Consider the following 20,995-nt stretch of genomic DNA (forward strand, 5'->3'; position numbering starts at 1 on the left):
AGGCTGTGAAATTCGCAATTCACAATTTTGAAAGAGGCACCATTGCTTATCATAATAATAGACTTAGCATGCTTACTCTATTTACTTAATACCCAGAGGTAGATCAGAGTAACAATGAGAAAATACACTTCCACTTTATAACCAGTTGTGCACCACATCCCAAAGGAACCACTGACCCTGGGGCCACATATTTCAAAATTTTGCAAATTTTATCATAAAATGGTTGATTAATACCAAAGAGCAGATTTCAAAGCATTATTATGTTCCCCAAACGGAGTTTGGGAACATATTGTTTTTACTCGGTTTCTTATTAAGGTCTTCCGTCTTCAGCGGAAGACCTTCTTGTTATTCTTAGGTTTCTTTTCCACTATTTTTATTATTATTATTATTGTTTTTTTTTCTTACCGATTTTGTGCACGCGATTTCTCGAAAACGGCTGGATAGATTTTCATGAAACTTTCAGGACTGATAGAACATCAAACAAAGCTGAAAGTAATTTTTTTGTTTTGATGACGTCACTTCCGGTTTTGAGATTTCCGCGATTTAGTGATTTTCAGGGGGTCTCATTGTCCATCATTTTTTTCGAAAATGCCTTAAAACAGAAACATAAGATTTTCAGCGATGATAGAGCAAGGTGTGCTCTTTTGTCACACACCATTCTCTTTTTCCGGAAGCGCCGCACGTCGGCGCTCGCTATGGCTCGAAAAAAGTTCTACCAGGGACTCAGAAATTTTTAACACCTTTTCTGCAATATCTTTTTACATGTTAACAATTTGTAAAGACATATAGAACAAAAGTTGTAGAGAATGTCACGATCTTTCGAAATATATCAACGATAAGGGGCTGGCCCCTATAATAAAGGGCCAAAAGGGGCCAACAGTTTTTCCTTAATATCTCAAAAAGTATTGAGAATTTGTAATACGTCAAAGAAGCAAAGTTGTTCAAAATTTCAAGCTTTATCTAATGAAGTCGTCAAAATAGGTCCGACGACGTCACTTCCGGTCAAACCGGAAGTAGTCAAAAATTGCATATTTTTGCTGTTCTTGACAGGTTTATGGGCAACATATGTTACTGGAAGCTTAAATCTTAACTTTCCGTCCGTCGACGTCACTTCCGGTCAAACCGGAAGTAGCCAAAAATAGCTTATTTTGAAGGTTTTAATGGAAAATTGAAATTATAAAGTCACTAGAGACTACTTAGCTCATTGCTTTCTTTTGTTCACGTCACTTCCGGCACTTCTGGTCAAAACCGGACGGAAGACCTACTCGTTGCTTTGCAACGAGCTCGGCTCTAGTTATTATTATTATTCTTTTTTTTCTTCTTTGTTCTCCGGTACTTTTTTTGTCCGCGAGTGTTCTCAGAAACTGTTCACCCAACTAAGTTAAAACCTTTTTAGGGTTAATAGGTGTCAAGTGTAGGTGTGCACAACGAAGGTCATTTTGCGCGCATACGCATGCACGTGCGTGCGCGTGAAATGAGTGAAATGACTGATATACTTATTATAGCCATAACTTTTACATTTTTTATTGAAATGCTTTGAAACTCATTCTATAAGGATATATTAATAGTCTAGATAATATGACATGGTCAAATTAGCACGAACTCACGTGCATGCACGTGCGCTTCCCTCTGATTGGCTGAAACAAAGATTTCAATATCTCTTTTGTTTTTTGACGAAATGCTTTGAAATTTTAAACATAGTCATGCATTAGGATATACTACAATATAATATATAGCAGGTATCATGAAAACACGCGCATGCACGTGCGCTGCAATCTGATTGGCTTAAACTTTAAATGGGTATAACTCCTTTGATTTTCAACCAAACAGGATGGGATTTAGAACATAGATAGACATAGTGGATTCCTACAAAAAGGTAAGGTCATCATGCACATGCATGCACGTGCATGCACATGAGATGGATAAAATCAAAAATACACTTGATGTAAATACTTTTGGATTAAATGCTTTATTATTTTTTAAATTAATACTTTTGGATTAAATGCTTTATTATTTTATTAAATTAATGTATCAATATCTGTGATAAGTGAAAAATTAATAGGTAAACAATAAAATATTTATTCTAAGCTTTCTTACAAAATAAATTCCATTACATAGAATATGGTCATTATCCATTGCCACATGCATTTACATGTGCACGCGTCAAGGTTTTACCATTTATTAGTAGATAAATTGAAATAGTATTAATTTTAATTGTGCTTATATTTATTTAAGTGTAAAATGAGTGAAATAAAATTTGAATATACTAAATAAACCGATAGTCATTACTATATATTTTTTTATTTTATTTAATTATAATACCGGTCAAACGAATTAGCGCTAACGATTGTTAACAGAAAAGTGTAAAAGGATTTACACTGTGTGTACACACAAAGGTTTTAACACCTATGTTGGTTTAATACCCGCAGGGCATGATTAGCAAATCCACGTGCCGTTATTGGGTATTAGTGTTACACATCATTGAACAAACAAAGCCATGAAATTCATAATGACGGTCAAATTGTGAATGTACCGGTACTCTCAATTAAATATATAATTAAACTTATAGCGTGGTAATATTATTTCAATTCTTTACTGTTGTTTTATATATACATTCAATGGTCGTTTGCGGGTTTTAGCAAATCCCTGAAGAACAAATTTGAAAATGGCGGACATCGAAGCGATTGTCGTCCACCGGTAAATAATGTCTGAATAAAATATATAAGAATGTGTCCAAGTTGTTCTGAATTATTATTCTTTGTTCTCGGGTATTTCCCGAATTATAGCTGTAAAATAAGAACGTATTTACGTGTTATTTATGCCTCTGGTTTAACAACAGTATGAAACTACGGAGGCATTGAACAGGCAAGTTGGAGAAAAATAAGTACCGAGGGTAGTAACACATTTAACTACATTTTTAAAAAAACTTTATTTAAATGCTGTACTCATTAAAATACCTGTTTGTTTTCTTGATACGTTCATGTCACGGAATAACCCCGGTAATTCTAGAGGTTTACCTGTTCTGATACGTTGTATCTGCGTAAGAATCTTTAGAAAACGGGAAACAAAGCCTCGTCCTATATAGTAAGTTCGTCCTATCTTAGAATTTTTCAAAAATTAAGGCTGAAAATGAGCCTTTCGACCTATATACCCCATCGACCTATGACCCGAAAATTACGGTATATAGATAGTGTAGACAAGAGAATATGGTCATTACGCACATGCATTTACATGTGCACGCGTGCAAATGCTAAAATTTGAATATACTCGGTATACTTCAGGGAAACGTTGTTAAAGTGTAAAATGCATAGAGTTTGTCGTGTTTAATGAAGCTTAAAGGGAGTATGGCACCAAAAGGGAGTTGGGGAGCGTTTGGGGAACATCTGTAACGGTTCCCGTTACAATTAGCCCTAGTTTATTTTGAGACTATGTACCCCCCCCCCCACCCAGGGAGGGGGGCATAAAAATTAACCATTTTGCTAGATGCACCTTTCTTCATCATAAATATATATACTTGGATCATTGGCATAAAACCCAGGAGCAAAGGAAAGATTTTCAAAGAATTAATGTATTTTCACTATATAATCAATAGAGCCCCGTCCTAACACCAGAACCTATGACCCTGGGGCCACAAAATTCACAATTTTGGAAAAAGCACTCCTGCTCATCATAACTATATACTTAGTTAGTTTATTTGATACGCAGTAGCAGAGAAGAAAATTTTCAAAGAATAAATGCATTTTCACTATATGATCAATAGAGCCCCGCCCTAACACCAGAAAACTGACCCTGGGGCCATAAAATTCACAATTTTGGAAGAGGCACTCTTGCTCTACATAACAGTTACTATGTACTAACATAGTTTATTTAATAACCAGAAGCAGAGAAGAAGATTTTCAAAGAATAAATGCATTTTCACTATATGACCAATAGGGCCCCGCCCTAACACCGGAACCCCTGATCCTGGGGCCACAAAATTCACAATTTTGGAAGAGGCACTTTTGCTCATCATAACTATGTACTTAGTTTGTTGACTCAATACCCAGAAGCAGAGAAGAGGATTTTCAAAGAATAAATGGATTTTCACTATATAACCAATAGAGCTCCGCCCTAACACCAGAACCCCTGACCCTGGGGCCATAAAATTCAAAATTTTGGAAGAGGCACTCTTGTTCATCATAACTATGTGCTTGGTTAGTTAATTTAATACCCAGAAGCAGAGAAGAAGATTTTCAAAGAAATCATGCATTTTCACTATATAATCTATATAGCCCCGCCCTAGCACTAGAACCCCGACCCCAGGGCCATGAATTTCACAATTTTGGTAAAGGACTCAATGCTGATTACAATCATGCAAACAGTTTGACTACTTGATGTCCAGGAGTAAAGAAGAAGATTTTAAAAGATTGCATTAATTTTAGTGGTTTTGGCCCCACTCCTCAGGCCCCAGGGGGACAGGGACCATAAAATTCAAAATTTTTGTTCCCCTTTACCCATGGATGCTGTATACCAAATTTAGTTGAAATTGGTTGAGTGGTTCCAGAGAAGAAGCTAAAAATGTTCAAAAGTTTACAAACGACGTACGGCGTACGACGACGGAAAAAAAGAGATAGCAATAGGTCACCTGAGTTTACTCAGGTGACCTAATAATCAGATGATAACATCATTATATGCAAAAAAAATATTCCCCAGCCCACGCGCCTTACGTACAATCCTGTGACTGGAAATTATGTTTATTTAAAACGTTCATTACATCAACACATACAGTATATACTCACTCATCTACAACTCTTTTGATAGATTCCCTCAGCTGTTCTATTTCTCCATTTTCTGTGGTACAATTCACTGAGGCAAAATGCTTGACTTCTGGATATCCTGCAACAAGAAATACCACACATTTTAAAAAGAAACAAAAGAGACAAGATTAAGAACTAAGAGTTTTCTTTCTAAGAAATTAATGAGTGATTCGACTTTTTTCATGAAATTCGGTTAATGGTGTATAAATTCTTGAATAAGGCCATTCCAAGTTTTTTCTCCGTTTAGCGTCCACCCATCTTTCAAAAACCTACCTACCTATTCGCAAAAAACACACAAGCCAAAACATAAAACACAGTCTTAAAAGTCATAAAAATGACGCCCCTCAAATGATTTGATCTAACTAAACTGCTTTAATAGAAGAAATATTTATTCTTAAGCATAAACGAGGGATTAAATGCTTAAAATACACCCAATATAACTTACTGTACAGAATTATTTAGAGAAATTGACAAAATTAAAAAATTTCGACTAAATTAATCAATTTCAGGACTCCTGATGTTGTGTGTTTTTTCTTATATGGGGTTTCAAAAACCAAGGCGCACGCGGACGCTAAACATAGAAAAAACTTGGAATGGCCTAATGCAAATATGCATTAAGAAACATGAGAAATATGAGAAGAAACTTTTCTTAGGCACATTATCTCCCTTTATTTATTGAAATATGAAGTTCTACTGAATAAAAAGTTGTGTCAGTACATGACTGTTATGGTTGCTTCGCATATTTTTGTTCATATTGCAATTATGTGCTAATCTCCCTTAGATCTATATGACATTGTAAATATGCTAACCTCCCTTAGATATAAAATTGTTAAGGAGCTAACCTTCTTACGATATAACCACGTTAATGTCCTAACCTTCCTTATAATTAGATATGACATAGTTAACATAATTAATGTGCTAATATCCCTTAGATATTACATAATGTGCTAACCTCCCTTAGATATGACTTAGCTAATGTGCTAACCTCCCTTAGATATGGCATAGTTAATGTGATAACCTCCCTTAGAGATGACTTAGCTAATGTGCTAATCTCCCTTAGATATGGCATAGTTAATGTGCTAACCTCCCTTAGATATGGCATAGTTAATATGCTAACCTCCCTTAGATAGGACATAGATAATGGTCTAACCTTCTTTAGATATGACATAGATAATGGTCTAACCTTCTTTAGATGTGACATAGATAATGGTCTAACCTCCCTTAGATAGGACATAGATAATGGTCTAACCTCCCTTAGATAGGACATAGATAATGGTCTAACCTCCCTTAGATAGGACATAGATAATGGTCTAACCTCCCTTAGATAGGACATAGATAATGGTCTAACCTTCTTTAGATATGACATAGATAATGGTCTAACCTCCCTTAGATAGGACATAGATAATGGTCTAACCTTCTTTAGATATGACATAGATAATGGTCTAACCTTCTTTAGATATGACATAGATAATGGTCTAACCTTCTTTAGATGTGACATAGATAATGGTCTAACCTTCTTTAGATGTGACATAGATAATGGTCTAACCTCCCTTAGATAGGACATAGATAATGGTCTAACCTCCCTTAGATAGGACATAGATAATGGTCTAACCTTCTTTAGATATGACATAGATAATGGTCTAACCTTCTTTAGATATGACATAGATAATGGTCTAACCTTCTTTAGATGTGACATAGATAATGGTCTAACCTTCTTTAGATATGACATAGATAATGGTCTAACCTCCCTTAGATAGGACATAGATAATGGTCTAACCTCCCTTAGATAGGACATAGATAATGGTCTCCCTTAGATAGGACATAGATAATGGTCTAACCTTCTTTAGATGTGACATAGATAATGGTCTAACCTTCTTTAGATGTGACATAGATAATGGTCTAACCTTCTTTAGATAGGACATAGATAATGGTCTAACCTTCTTTAGATATGACATAGATAATGGTCTAACCTTCTTTAGATGTGACATAGATAATGGTCTAACCTTCTTTAGATGTGACATATTTTATGGGCTAATCTCCTTTAGATATGACATAGATAATGTGTAACCTACCTTAGATAAGGCATAGTTGAATCATTACAATAATATGCTAACCTCCTTTAGACATGACACATTGAAGTCTTTCGACCATCATGTTCCTCACTTCTTCTCGTTTCTCCTCGGGGATCTTGTCTAAGTGGGTCATCACCACGATAACGGGACACCCTGGGGCTCGGGCCTGGATGTTACACAACCAGGGCTTCAGCTGATCTATCTCAGAGGTACCACCTTTTATATTACACACCACCTACAGAGTACAAACTTTAATGCTAAACACAGGAAAATATAGTAGCCCCAAGCTTATAAACTTATACCGAGAACAGACACCATGTATAGAGGCTGAATTTGCTTCACTTTGAATTTTCAACTGCATGACTACAAGAAAACATCACTTATCATTTCCACGAAAATACCAAACAACTTAGGTCTGAAATTTTTCTTAAATTATTTTTTGCTCCAGCTTAATATGTCTTAACATGTCAGAAATGATAGTCAAAGATGCTAGAATTCTGTTCTTATCCTAGCTGTTAAATTGATTTGCTTAGATTGATTGATTGATTATATGTTGTTTAACATCCCTCCTGAGAATTTTTCACTCATATGGAGATGCCACCTGTCGGTGGAGAGCTGCAAATTTTGTTTTATACTCGGCACTCAAGCCATTGAGCAGGGAGGGATCTTTTTCGTGCCAGCACCTACTGTAAAATGGGACTTTGGATTACACAGTCTCATCCGAAGGACTGGTCTCCACGTCCCACAGTGGGATTCGAACCTGCTACGTAAGGATCAACTCCTTACTTTGCCACTCTAGAGCAGACACTCTAACCATTGGCCACGCGGGCGTCGATTTGCTTTGAAGAGATGATCAGAGAAGATGGAGCTGATACAAGAAGATAACACTGTACCAGATAGAGAGCTCTGTTAGACAGGTAACATTGATGTGTGCTGTAGAACTCTTCCTGTCCCGCAAAATCCCAGGTATTCAGGGTGTACGTTACCGTGCCCTTGTTTTCGCGACGTCTCTCATACCTAAAAGAAACAGATTAACACCTGTTTAAATCAGTCTGAAAATACCAGGTGTACAATTTTAAGTTTGAAAAACTAGAAATATGTCTGTAGGACATGAAGGCCCTACCCAGGGTTCATTGATTATGCAGCATGAAAATTTTCATAGATTCATGTATATGAATTTTAATGAAAATATTTTGAATAGTTTATTTTAAATTCACTCTTACACATATCAAATAAGTCACAAGTCACTGGGGAGGTCAAGAAAATATAATTTGACAGAGAAACAGTTAATAAATTCTCATCAAATAATATATCATTGCATTAGCTTTTGAAACTGAGCAAAATGCAAATGCAACAACACAAGGTCAAAGGAAAAGTCATGGTCAAAAAGTGTTCATATATCCTTCAACAGTTTCTTTAAAACTGAGCTTAACACTATAATTTAAGGAAAACCAAGTGTTTACAATGAAATATGCTAGCATCTTCCATGCAACTGTAATCAATATAGGGCATAGAGTGGAAATAAATGACCTGCTCTAAAGATTTAAACCTGAGAAACCGAAGTTAAGTGCACAGCATAAGCTCCCCGGACTTTGTAAAGGTTAGCAATATATGTCTAAATAGAGATAGATAGAAAACAAGAGGCCCAAGGGCCTTGAATCGCTCTTCTGATAAATTGTACAATCTATCACTTCTTTTTGAAGCCTCTAACCTTAAGTATCCTAAGACCCAAGTTGCATCAACTTACAAAGTTTGATGATTCTTAGCCAATAATGACTGAAAATATTTTTAATAATAAAGCTATAAAAAACCATAAGTACATCATAGTGACCTATATTAAGATTGAAGTTTTCTGAGGACTCAAGATGCATTAATAAACAAAGATTGAAGATTCTGAGCCAATAAGTATTTGAGATATTTAAAAGTAGGTCACCGTGACCTACTTTTTTGTCTACATTCTTTGAAAACCCAAGATACATCAACTGACAAAGTTTGATGATTCTAAGCCAAAAAGTACCTGAGATATTCAAAAGTAGGTCACCATGACCTACTTTTTGATCGACATTCTCTAAAAACCAAAGATGCATCAACAAACAAAGTTTAGTGATTCTAAACCAGTTAGTACCATAGATATTTAAATAAAGCCATAAAATGTCGAAAATGCATCAACTGACAAAGTTTGATGATTCTAAGCCAATAAATACCTAAGATACTAAAATATAGCCATAAAATGTTGAAACTAGGTCATCGTGACCTATATTTTGGTCGACATTTTTCAAAGTCACAAGATGCATCTGCTGACCAAGTTTGATGATCCTAGATCTGAAGGTAATCAAAAGATGCCTTTTAAACAATTCGAAAATATGTTTTAAGGTCCCAAGATGCATCAATTAACAAGATTTGATGATTCTAAACCTCTCAGTGTCTGAAATAATTGGATTAAATGTTTTAAGAAGAATTAGTCATAAAGTTCAAAAAGTAGGTCACGGTGACCTACTTTTAAGTTGACGTTGTTCAAGGACCCAAGATGCAACAACTGACAAAGTTTGATGATCATAGGCCTTAAAGTGCCCGAAATATGCCTTCAAATCAATTTGAAAACAAATGCCCACAAAATTTAAAAAGTAGGTCACTGTGACCTACTTTTGAGTTAACATGATTTGAAGTCCTGAGATGCATCAATTTACAAGATTTGATGATCCTAGTCCTAATAGTAAGCAAAATATAAACATTTTTATTATTTGTAAATTTAGGTCAACTTTGAAGTGACCTTGAGACCACGCCCTTTGACCCAGGGTCATGCCTTGAACAATTTTTAATCTTCAACATATCCTGATCCTTGTATGTAAGTTTGGTGAAAATCAGCCTGGTGGTTCTGGAGAAGAAGATTTTTTAGCAACCAGTACTTTTGGTTTTGTTTTCCTGATTATCTCCCCTTGTTTAAGGGTCCCAACCCTTATTTTAGTAAAAAGGGTAGCCCTTGGGCCAAGGATACCCTGTGACAAATTTGACACTGATTGGCCAAGGGGTTCTTGACTTATGGCCCATATTCTAAAAAGTTAACGCACACCGCACACCGCACAAATGGCCATAGCATTGGCTCTTTGAGCCTTTGGCTCAGAAGAGCTAAAAAGGACAGCCAGACAAGGTTTGATATCTAAACTTGAATTTCGTTTCTTTAACTATCCCCTTGCATAGGAATTTGATGGTGGTACAGCAATAACCTTGTCTGGCCGGAGAACTTATACTCTGCAAGGGGATAGTTAAAGAAACTTAAATTCAAGTTTAGATATCAAACTGTTTTGTTCTGATCAATGTTATTAAAATTTGTTCAAGATACCAATACCCTATAAATAACTCTGGCAGGTATTTAAATCACATGATCTGACAGGGAGGACAAGGAAGTAAATTATTGCTTAGAGTCACTAGTTGAGGTTGACACCTTGGATTTACAAGTGAGATCTTACGACAATTTTAAGAGTTAAAATATTTCTTCAGATATGATGCTCTAGGTATATAGTTCAATAAATGGTTTATTCAAAGTTTAAAACTTTATATCATATATAATATTCATCTTTCAACAGCTTAGGCTTTTACCACATATACCTTATCTTTCAATGACAGAAATTTACAAACGAAGGATTATATATTTTATTTTCCTTTTTTAATAAAATCAGATTTTTAAAAGTTGTTGTCAAAGATAACATTCTTTCAATTTGGTGTAAAAGTCTTTTCTTCAATAATTTCATGAATCCCACACTTTGTATGTGAGATTGGTGTGTCTATATAGGGGGCAACATTTCACCACAAATACTAGCTGTGTTCTTGTGCATTATTGATAACAAAACCCTAAATTGATGTATTATTTAACTGTCAGTGTATTACACAAAAGTACTGATTTTATTAGAACTGGAAATAAAAAGAACTGAATGCATTCTCAATTCTGAATGTAATTCCCTTTAAATTCTAAAAAGCTGATTTTCACAAACTGTAATCAGTAAACAACACACTCTCATTTACACAGCATTGGATTGCCTGCTTACACAAGTGCTTACACAAGTGAGTTCCTGTAAAATATGACAAATCAATCCCCCTTTGTTGCTTGATTATTAATCTTCATCATTCTCTGATTAAAATGCCTCATATATACAATGTACATGTATCATAAATTAAACCCTTTTATGCTTTTGAATAAATTAAACAACAGTTCCATTCTTAACTTTGATGCTGTTTATTATTAAGGAGTTTCTCTCAATAGTTTTGATCATAGTACAGTAAAACACACTTAAAGCTAATTTTTAACACACTTGTAAAGAATTGATGCTTATAGCAAAGAGTTTTCATTCCATGAGGGTTTTAAATATATTGTGAAACTAAAGGATAAAACCAATTTTGTTTTAAAACAGACAAAATATCGTGTCTCTAGTACTTTCTTATTAGTGTGTTTATATAACCACTTCAATTTCTTTCTAGCATCATCTTCACCATGTGACTGATATGGAGCTGCAATGCAGTGAACAAGACATTCTCCTCTGTGAGCTGTGTCATACATTTAAAATACAGAGTCATTGTGAACTTTGTCAGATTAACCTGTGTAAGGCCTGTGTAGGGGAACATCTCTCTGATCCATCAAAAAGACACAATGTTGTGCTGTACCAACACAGAACTTCTGCTTCCAACAACCAAAAACGTCCAAACCACACCCAAAGCCAAAATGTATCCTGTCCTCCAATCAAACCATTGCTTGACAAAGCAGAGATCATCACCACAATAGACATTGGGTATAATCTATACAGTGTAACCTGCCTAAGTGATGAAGAAATCTGGACAAGTGGTTATGACAAAGACATAAAACTCTACAACCTCCAGGGTAAACTACTGAAGTCAATCGAAACCAAATCAGGGAACTGGCCACAGGACATAGCAGTGACAAAGAGTGGAGATTTAGTTTATACTGATCCTAAAACAAGGACTGTAAACCTGGTCAAGAATCATCTGATACATGTAGTGATCAGACAACAGGACTGGACGCCTTGTCATGTCTGTACTACCTCCTCTGGTGACCTCCTGGTTACCATGGTCAGTGATGAAGAAGAACAATATAAAGTTGTCCGTTACTCTCACACACACACACACACACACACACACACACACACACACACACACACACACACACACACACACACACACACACACACACACACACACACACACACACACACACACACACACACACACACACACACACACACACACACACACACACACACACACACACACACACACACACACACACACACACACACACACACACACACACACACACACACACACACACACACACACACACACACACACACACACACACACACACACACACACACACACACACACGCGCGCGCGCGCGCGCGCGCGCGCGCGCGCGCGCGCGCGCGCGCGCGCGCGCGCGCGCGCGCGCGCGCGCGCGCGCGCGCGCGCGCGCGCGCGCGCGCGCGCGCGCGCGCGCGCGCGCGCGCGCGCGCGCGCGCGCGCGCGCGCGCGCGCGCGCGCGCGCGCGCGCGCGCGCGCGGCTCCACAGAGCAACAAACCATTCAGTTTGATAATGAAGGTAAGCCTCTGTATTCATTTGGCATGTATGGATACATTAAATACATCAGTGAGAACAGGAACCTGGATATCTGTGTGTCTGACAGTGGAGCCCGTGCAATAGTGGTGGTCAATCAGGCAGGAAAACTCAGATTTAGATACACCGGTCATCCATCTACTACCAAAGGATTATTTAAACCACTGGGCATCACCACAGACAGCCAGAGTCACATCCTGACGGCTGACTCATATAACCACTGTATCCACATCCTAGATCAGGACGGACAGTTCCTCCGTTACATTGATAATTGTTATCTATTTGGTCTATATGGATTATGTGTGGACACCAGAAACAACCTCTTTGTGGCTGAGACAGACAGTGGTAAAGTGAAGAAGATCAGATACATGTAGGGGATTTAATATCATGCAGTGAATTAAAACTACAGAGGAGATAACCACACAGTGCATTAAAATTGATGTAGGAGATAACCATACAATGAAATAGAATTAGCTTAACTAGATAACCATGTGGAGAATAAAATTATCATGTCTGCAGACCTGTTTACCCTTATCGGTTGTCTCTCAGTATTTTTTATTAGATTTGTCCGTGAGATTTCGCATTTATAGTGGCTTGGTTGGTGTTTTCGTGTGGAGGAGGAGGGGGGGGGGGCACCAGAGTCCTATGTAGAGTAGTTTTACATTATTGTGATTAGGATCTAACTTCCAATCCTGAATTATGACCCCATACAGTGGTTGGTTAGTGTGTGTGTGTGGGGGGGGGGGGGGGCTTTGTAGAGTGGCTTTAGTAACTTCTTCCAGCCCTGAACTATGTCCTCTACAGTGGCTTGGTTAGTGTGGAAAGGGGGGGGGGGGGGGGCTTTGTAGAGTGGCTTTAGTAACTTACTTCCAGTCCTGAACTATGACCCCAACAGTGGCTTGGTTGGTGTGGGGGGTCTTGTACTTCTTCATCAGAGCCCTAAGCAGAGTGGTTTTACCCCGTCCAGCATACCCAATAACCATCAGCTTCATTCTGTAGTACTCCGTTGCCTATCATAGCAAAAAATAGTCATGTCAAACACGTACACATTTATAACAAGAGGCCCAGGGGCCACAGCGCTCACCTGAGCACATCGGGCTTGAATTTACTCCCCCCCCCCTCCAGGCGGTCATCATTTGAACAAACTAGAATCTACACTACCTGAGGATGATTCCATATAAATATCACTAATCATATTAAGCTTTGAAGTACTTGAAAAGAAGATTTTAAAAGGTTTCCCTATATATCCTTATGTAAAAGGTAATAATGTTGAACAAACTTGAATCTGCACTTCCTGAGGATGATTCCACATGAGTTTCATCTTTCCTGGCCCAGTGGTTCTTGAGAAGAAGATTTTTAATGATTTTTCCAATATATTCCTATGTAAAACTTGTGTGCCAAGTTATATTGAAATATGAATCTACACTACCTGAGGATGATTCCACATGAGTTTCATCTTTCCTGGCCTATTTTGAGAAGAAAATTTTAAAGAAATTTCTATATATTTATGTAAAACAGGGTCAGCCATTTTGGCCAACACCTTTCCCCGGGGGTCATGATTTGAACAAAAATCTGCACTATACAGATGATTCCACATGAGTTTATCTTTCCTGGCCCAGAGGTTCTGGAGAAGAAGATTTTTAAAGATTTTTCCTATATATTCCTATGTGTGCCAAGTTATATTGAAATCAAACCAATCTACACTACCTGAGGATGATTCCACATGAGTTTCATCTCTCCTGGCCCAGTGGTTCTGGAGAAGAAGATTTTAAAAGATTTTTCTATATATTTATGTAAAACAATGCCAACACCCTTGCCCCGGGGGTCAATATTTGAACAAACTTGAATCTACACTACATAAGGATGATTCCACATGAGTTTCATCTTTCCTGGTCTAGTGGTTCTGGAGAAGAAGATTTTAAAAGATTTTTCCTATATATTCCTATGTAAAATATGCCAAGTTATATTGACAAACTTGAATCTACACTACATAAGGATGATTCCACATGAGTTTCATCTTTCCTAGCAGTGGTTCTGAGAAGAAGATTTTTAAAGATTTTTCCTATATATTCCTATGTAAAACTAGGGTCGGCCATTTTGGCCCCACCCTTGCACCGGGGGTCATGATTTGAACAAACTTGAATCTACACTACCTGAGGATGATTCCACATGAGTTTCATCTTTCCTGGCCCAGTGGTTCTGGAGAAGAAGATTTTTAATGATTTTTCCTATATATTCCTATGTGTGCCAGGCCCCACCCTTGCCCCGGGGGTCATGATTTGAACAAACTTGAATCTACACTACCTGAGGATGATTCCACATGAGTTTCATCTTTCCTGGCCTAGTGGTTCTGGAGAAGAAGATTTTTAATGATTTTTCCTATATATTCCTATGTAAAACGGCCATTTTGGCCCCACCCTTGCCCCGGGGGTCATGATTTGAACAAACTTGAATCTACACTACCAGGATGATTCCACATGAGTTTCATCTTTCCTGGCCTAGTGGTTCTGGAGAAGAAGATTTTTTAAAAATGCCATTTATTTTTAACAAATTCATGATTATCTCCCCTTGGAAAAGGGCGTGGCCCTTCATTTGAACAAACTTGAATTCCCTTTACCCAAGGATGCTTTGTGCCAAGTTTGGTTGAAATTGGCCCAGTGGTTCTTGAGAAGAAGATGAAAATGTGAAAAGTTTACGACGACAACAACGACAACGACAACGACGACGACAACGACAGACAACGGACAAATTTTGATCAGAAAAGCTCACTTGAGCCTTCGGCTCAGGTGAGCTAAAAAGCAAAAAATAGTAATGTCAAACACATTTATATCAAAGCAAAAAAAGTCAGTTTAAACATATATACATTTATATCAAAGCAAAAAATGGTGATGTCAAACAAGTGAAACAACTGTACATTACCTCCCCATCTTTTAAAAGATTCTAAAATTAATGATACTAAAGTCCTGTCAATGTTACCCACTGTTCATAAGAATTTATTGTGCGAGCATAAAATTTTGAATGATGAACACATACTTAAACATGTGAATGACCTGTATCCACAGGCAGACATGATTAGGTATATATCCGGTAGATATAAAAAGGCAGATATGAACATTGGAAAATTAAAATGATGTTATCTTATCTCTATAGATCCACATGTACCCAATTCTACAGCATGATAAATTGACTGTACATGTACCTTTTTAAGCCGATTGTGGAGATACATGATCAGGTCTTTGACTTTTCCTTTCAACAATCCAGGGTCAAGGTCAAGGCTTAGTCCATGTAATGGAAACTAAAATGAAAATAAAAAAGCAGTTTAGTTTTACAATTACATACATATAAATGTTCAAGAGCATGTCATTGTTTCTGAAGACATAAAGAAGGCATATAAAAATAATTACAGGTACATTATATGAACAGAATACAATTTTTACCTCCCACATTTTTTGACATTTTCCGAGTTCATCTGGCAGTGTGGTCAGGGGATTGTAACTGACATCTAAAGATGTTAAAGAGCTCAACTGGCCAATGTCACTTGGTATCTGTAATTAAACAATTATCTTAATAAATATATGTACAACAATTCTTTCACTACATTATCAAAACGAAAATTTCAGATGATTTAAAATCCTTTTCTGTTTTCAAATAAAGTTGGTATACTTGACTAAGAAACCAAGGACTACTTGGTAAAATTTATTGAGAAGGCAATTAAAGTTTCAGAATTTCTCTCTGATTACCTCAGTCAAACCATTCCTGGATAAACTTAAACACTCAAGCTTGCTCCATGCTTTTCCTCCATCTAGATTTATCTGCAGAAGTAATGACTGTGTTTCAGAATTCAAGCAGCGACATTTTCAATATATAAATACATCTCATTATCAATTTGTAAATAACATATAGCTTAAGTTTACCATCAACTTGCAATGTACATGTATATACAATATAACATAATTGATAATTAATTCTGTTTTTCGTCACCTTGTTTATCTGGTTTCTGGACACTAGGACCTCTTTTAACATCTGGGACTTCCAGGAGATTGGTTTGGGCAGGCCTGTCAACTTGTTGTCACTTAGATCAAGGAATTTCAGCCTGTCAAGAGAATTCAAATATTGTATAAAAACACAAACCATTCGTAAATAAATATAAAATAAAACTTCAATGAGGAATCAAGTGGGTTGGTTGTTAGACCAAATATTGTGAAGTCCAAATTATTCTACATTATACGGTATAGCAGGTAATTCTAGCGGGGTGCTTATTCAGGCTTATTTTGGCATTTTGATGATGGTCCGCTAAAATTTTAAATCGCTAAAATAGTCAGTACTCTTCTAATTGTTCATCTGAAAAGAGCTGAAACCCTGCGTCGGCTATAATAATTATCACCAAAATTGATGGCACACCTTTGAGCAAGCAAAAAGCCATATTTTACACCCACCAAGAAAACACACTATACAGTAATTTACTCACATAGGTAGGTCCAGGATAAATTTGGGAATAAACAATGGATCCTTTCCAGTTATGTTGTTATCTCTCAGTTTTAGACGGGAAAGCTTGGGAAGATATTTGGCACGATTTTCACTGGGTAATTTCTCTGTAATTAATCAATATTATAAAGTTTAGAACATTTTTCTTTATATTACTTATTAAACAAACAATTTTGTTTTTTTACAAATATTTCAACTATAGAAAAATAAAAATGATTGTAAATAAAAATTAATTCAAGCTCAAAATTGGAATTCATACGATAAAGTGATGAAAGCTGCATTTTCCTGATCTTTAAAATGTTTGTAAGACTATATCTGTTTGTAAGACTATAACTGTTTGTAAGACTATATCTGTTTGTAAGACTATAACTGTTTGTAAGGCCACCCTTAAAAAAATGTTTGTTTGGAATTGCCGCCTGGGGGTTTTCAGACCCAGGAGGGAGGAAGGGATTTTATTATTTATTTTTTTTTTGGACAAATTAAAGCTAAATGATAAAAATATAAATCTCAATGAACAGTGGTAATTTCCATTTATTATGTTTATTTTTAAAAATCTTTATTAAACAATACTTTTATCAGTATATTTCGTAGCATTTCTCTTTGAAATTTACCCCTTTGTTAAGACAACGCTTGCAAACAGTTTGAATCATACAAAATTTCGTAGGAATAGCTGAGATGTTTTGTGGGAAACCTGGAGGGGGTGCTTTGTAAGTTCTCGAGTTTTCACCATGCATCAGTTTTAACATTACGTTTCAAAGACTTGTCATACTGACAGAAAACATTTTTCCTTTAGTGTTTGGGATAAAACGTTTCTGCTCCATGTAATTTTTAAGTGGGAACTGAACGATCATTTTTTTTCAACATGACGGATTTAACTTATCAAGTTCAATGTGCAATCTATTACATTAGCTCTTTCCAGGTATCGATGTATCATTCCATTTAATTTTTTATTCACCTTTTATTTTTATAGTAATGCATAAATGTTCTGCTCTTCAACACAACGCTTGAATGTTTCCAACATGGTCTGACATTTTGGCAGCTTTCAATTTTGTCAAATCGCCACCTATAATCGCTATATCATAAATACTATGAAGAAAGCGTTTGATTGACCCGAGTTGTTAAATTAATGTGATATCAAACCCGACTTTGAAAAGCTATTTCGACGAACAAACTAACTTGTACTAAACAATGTAAGACGATAAAACGATAAAAAAAGTATTGTTAATATTTTGACAATAAAATTTTTTGTGCGGGGGGTATTTTAATGAGGCGGGCGGCAATTCCAAACAAACTATAATTTTATTTTGGCCTAAGACTATATCTGTTTGTAAGACTATATTAAGACTAACAAACTATAATTTTATTTTGTAAGACTATAACTGTTTGTAAGACTATATTGTTTGTAAGACTATATCTGTTTGTAAGACTATATCTGTTTGTAAGACTATATCTGTTTGTAAGACTATATCTGTTTGTAAGACTATAACTGTTTGTAAGACTATATCTGTTTGTAAGACTATAACTGTTTGTAAGACTATATCTGTTTGTAAGACTATAACTGTTTGTAAGACTATATCTGTTTGTAAGACTATAACTGTTTGTAAGACTATATCTGTTTGTAAGACTATATCCGTTTGTAAGACTATATCTGTTTGTAAGACTATAACTGTTTGTAAGACTATAATTGTTTGTAAGACTATATCTGTTTGTAAGACTATATCTGTTTGTAAGACTATATCTGTTTGTAAGACTATATCTGTTTGTAAGACTATATCTGTTTGTAAGACTATAACTGTTTGTAAGACTATATCTGTTTGTAAGACTATAACTGTTTGTAAGACTATATCTATATCTGTTTGTAAGACTATATCTGTTTGTATATAACTGTTTGTAAGACTATATCTGTTTGTAAGATCTGTTTGTAAGACTATATAACTGTTTGTAAGACTATATCTGTTTGTAAGACTATAACTGTTTGTAAGACTATATCTGTTTGTAAGACTATAACTGTTTGTAAGACTATATCTGTTTGTAAGACTATGATAACAATTTGTAAGACTATAAATGTTTGTAAGACTATAAATGTTTGTAAGACTATAACTGTTTGTCAACTATCCTGTTACCGATTTGATTGAAGGCAGCCTCCAGTACTTCCAGCCTGGGACACTCACACAGGAAATTCTCCGGTATCTCAATTAACTTGTTCTTGTTCAGCTCAAGCTTCCTTAAGCTAACCAGTCCCAGAGTTCCATTGCCAGTCAATTTATCCACGTTATTACTGTAAGGAAATGTTATCAATTTATCCAGGTTATTACTGTAACGTTATCAATTTATCCAGTGAGACATTTACAAAATACAAATAAGTAAATATGCATGTAGAAAAGACCACAAATGTAGGGAATGCAAATTATTCTACAGTTAAATCTCATTTTCCCAAGTGGGACCAAGAAAGAAGTTAAGAGATATTGGAGGATTCAACATATCCATGGTACTTGAAATTTTAAGTTCAACTGTATTATAAAACACAAAGAAAGACCACTCATCAGTTATTCGGACGTCATGGGAAAATACCTGTTGATCTGGAGTACCTCAAGTCTTGTGAATACCCTCCCTATGTTATGTGGAATGTCAGACAAGGAATTATGGTTCAGGTGCAGCTCTATAAGGTTTGACTGCTTCTGAGAGTCCAATCTCCACTCACTTATCTACAAAACATTTAACATGTAAACTTAATACACTAAAAATAAAGAATACTGTATGCAGTGTTATCTACAAAACATTTAACATGTAAACTTAACACACTAAAAATAAAGAATACTGTATGCAGTGTTATCTAGTACAAAACATTTAACATGTAAACTTGAACACACTAGAAAAACAGAAAACGGGTGCATGGAAATTTTTGCCCCATTTTATTTTTACACCTTTTGCCCTCGTTACTTGTGGAAAATTTTAAACAGGGACAAATCAAAAGACAGCATAAACTCAAGCAAAACTTTGGCACGGCAAAATTGTTTGTATTATTGCGTTAAAAAGGCGAAAAGAACCCTGTATACATTTCCCATAAAATTTACATGCAACAATTCGTCCAAATCAGTAATACTGAAAAATCCAGTATCTTTATTTCAGTAAATACCTAGACCTAGAGAAAGTTGACAAGTCAAAAAAATGGTCATCAAAATCAATCCTCAAATTCATGGATGTTTCTACCTAATCTGCATTTCCATATTTAAAGCATCTAAAACTTTTAAAATAATGAGCTTCATAGAATACTTTAAATAAAAAACTCACCTCGTTATGTGAAACGTCAAGGAAGGTCAAGGCTGGACAGCAGGACAGGACCTCCACAGGGAATCTGGTCAGTTTGTTCTTCTTCAGATCCACAGTGTGTAGGCTCTCCATAGACTGAAACAGAAATTAATCTAAAATAAAGAAGTGTGTGTAGGTTCTCCATGGACTGAAATAGAAATGAATTAATCAATGAAGAAGGAAATTTACATCAGTTCTTAATAAATCTGTCATTATTGTAACATTTAGGTTGTTGAAATGGAGCTATTTTCTTGAAGAATTATGAAAGCTTTGTTTCACATAGCAGAAAAATTTATTGCTTATTCTAATTTTAAACATTTGTCGATACCTTAACTAATACAAACCTGAAAGAAGTTATCTGGGATGGTAGATAGAGTGTTATCAGTAAGGCTGAGTTTCTCTACGGCTGTGAAGAATCTGGGGATGTCGTCTTTAGACTCGGTGAGGGAATTCAGGGTACTGAGGTTATTAGAGGAGAGGTCCAGGGAAACCAACAGGCTGGCCTCAGATGTCTCACTCTCCCTCCTGGAGTCATCTGTAAGGTCACAAGGTCAAAGTTCAATATCTTATTCTAAACAATCAACAAACTGAGTAATCTTTGACAATATTTCTTAAACTTCTTACTTAAATTTTATTTCATTAAATGATACTTGAACTTATTATACACCCCGCTTGAAAAGTGGGAGGGTATATAGTAATCGGTATTTCCG

At 35.9% G+C, this 20,995-nt stretch overlaps 1 protein-coding gene across 1 annotated transcript in view; it reads right to left on the minus strand.

Moving 5' to 3' along the window:
• LOC134276562 (leucine-rich repeat serine/threonine-protein kinase 2-like) overlaps positions 1-20,995 on the minus strand; it is a 92,060-nt gene that overhangs the window by 45,311 nt on the left and 25,754 nt on the right. Inside the window, exons 28-40 of the mRNA XM_062758806.1 lie at positions 20,630-20,820; positions 20,268-20,381; positions 19,548-19,681; positions 19,100-19,254; positions 16,960-17,083; positions 16,473-16,584; positions 16,232-16,303; positions 15,929-16,036; positions 15,691-15,786; positions 13,359-13,501; positions 7,762-7,885; positions 6,911-7,103; positions 4,779-4,875 (exon numbers count right to left, since the gene is read on the minus strand). Coding sequence (XP_062614790.1) covers positions 4,779-4,875; positions 6,911-7,103; positions 7,762-7,885; positions 13,359-13,501; positions 15,691-15,786; positions 15,929-16,036; positions 16,232-16,303; positions 16,473-16,584; positions 16,960-17,083; positions 19,100-19,254; positions 19,548-19,681; positions 20,268-20,381; positions 20,630-20,820 — 1,663 coding nt within the window. The remainder of the gene's footprint in view (positions 1-4,778; positions 4,876-6,910; positions 7,104-7,761; positions 7,886-13,358; positions 13,502-15,690; positions 15,787-15,928; positions 16,037-16,231; positions 16,304-16,472; positions 16,585-16,959; positions 17,084-19,099; positions 19,255-19,547; positions 19,682-20,267; positions 20,382-20,629; positions 20,821-20,995) is intronic.

This window comes from Saccostrea cucullata, unplaced genomic scaffold (genome assembly GCF_032062105.1).
Source record: "Saccostrea cucullata isolate Sc308-1 unplaced genomic scaffold, CSIRO_AGI_Scuc_v1 ctg1404, whole genome shotgun sequence".
Lineage (NCBI taxonomy): Eukaryota > Metazoa > Mollusca > Bivalvia > Ostreida > Ostreidae > Saccostrea > Saccostrea cuccullata.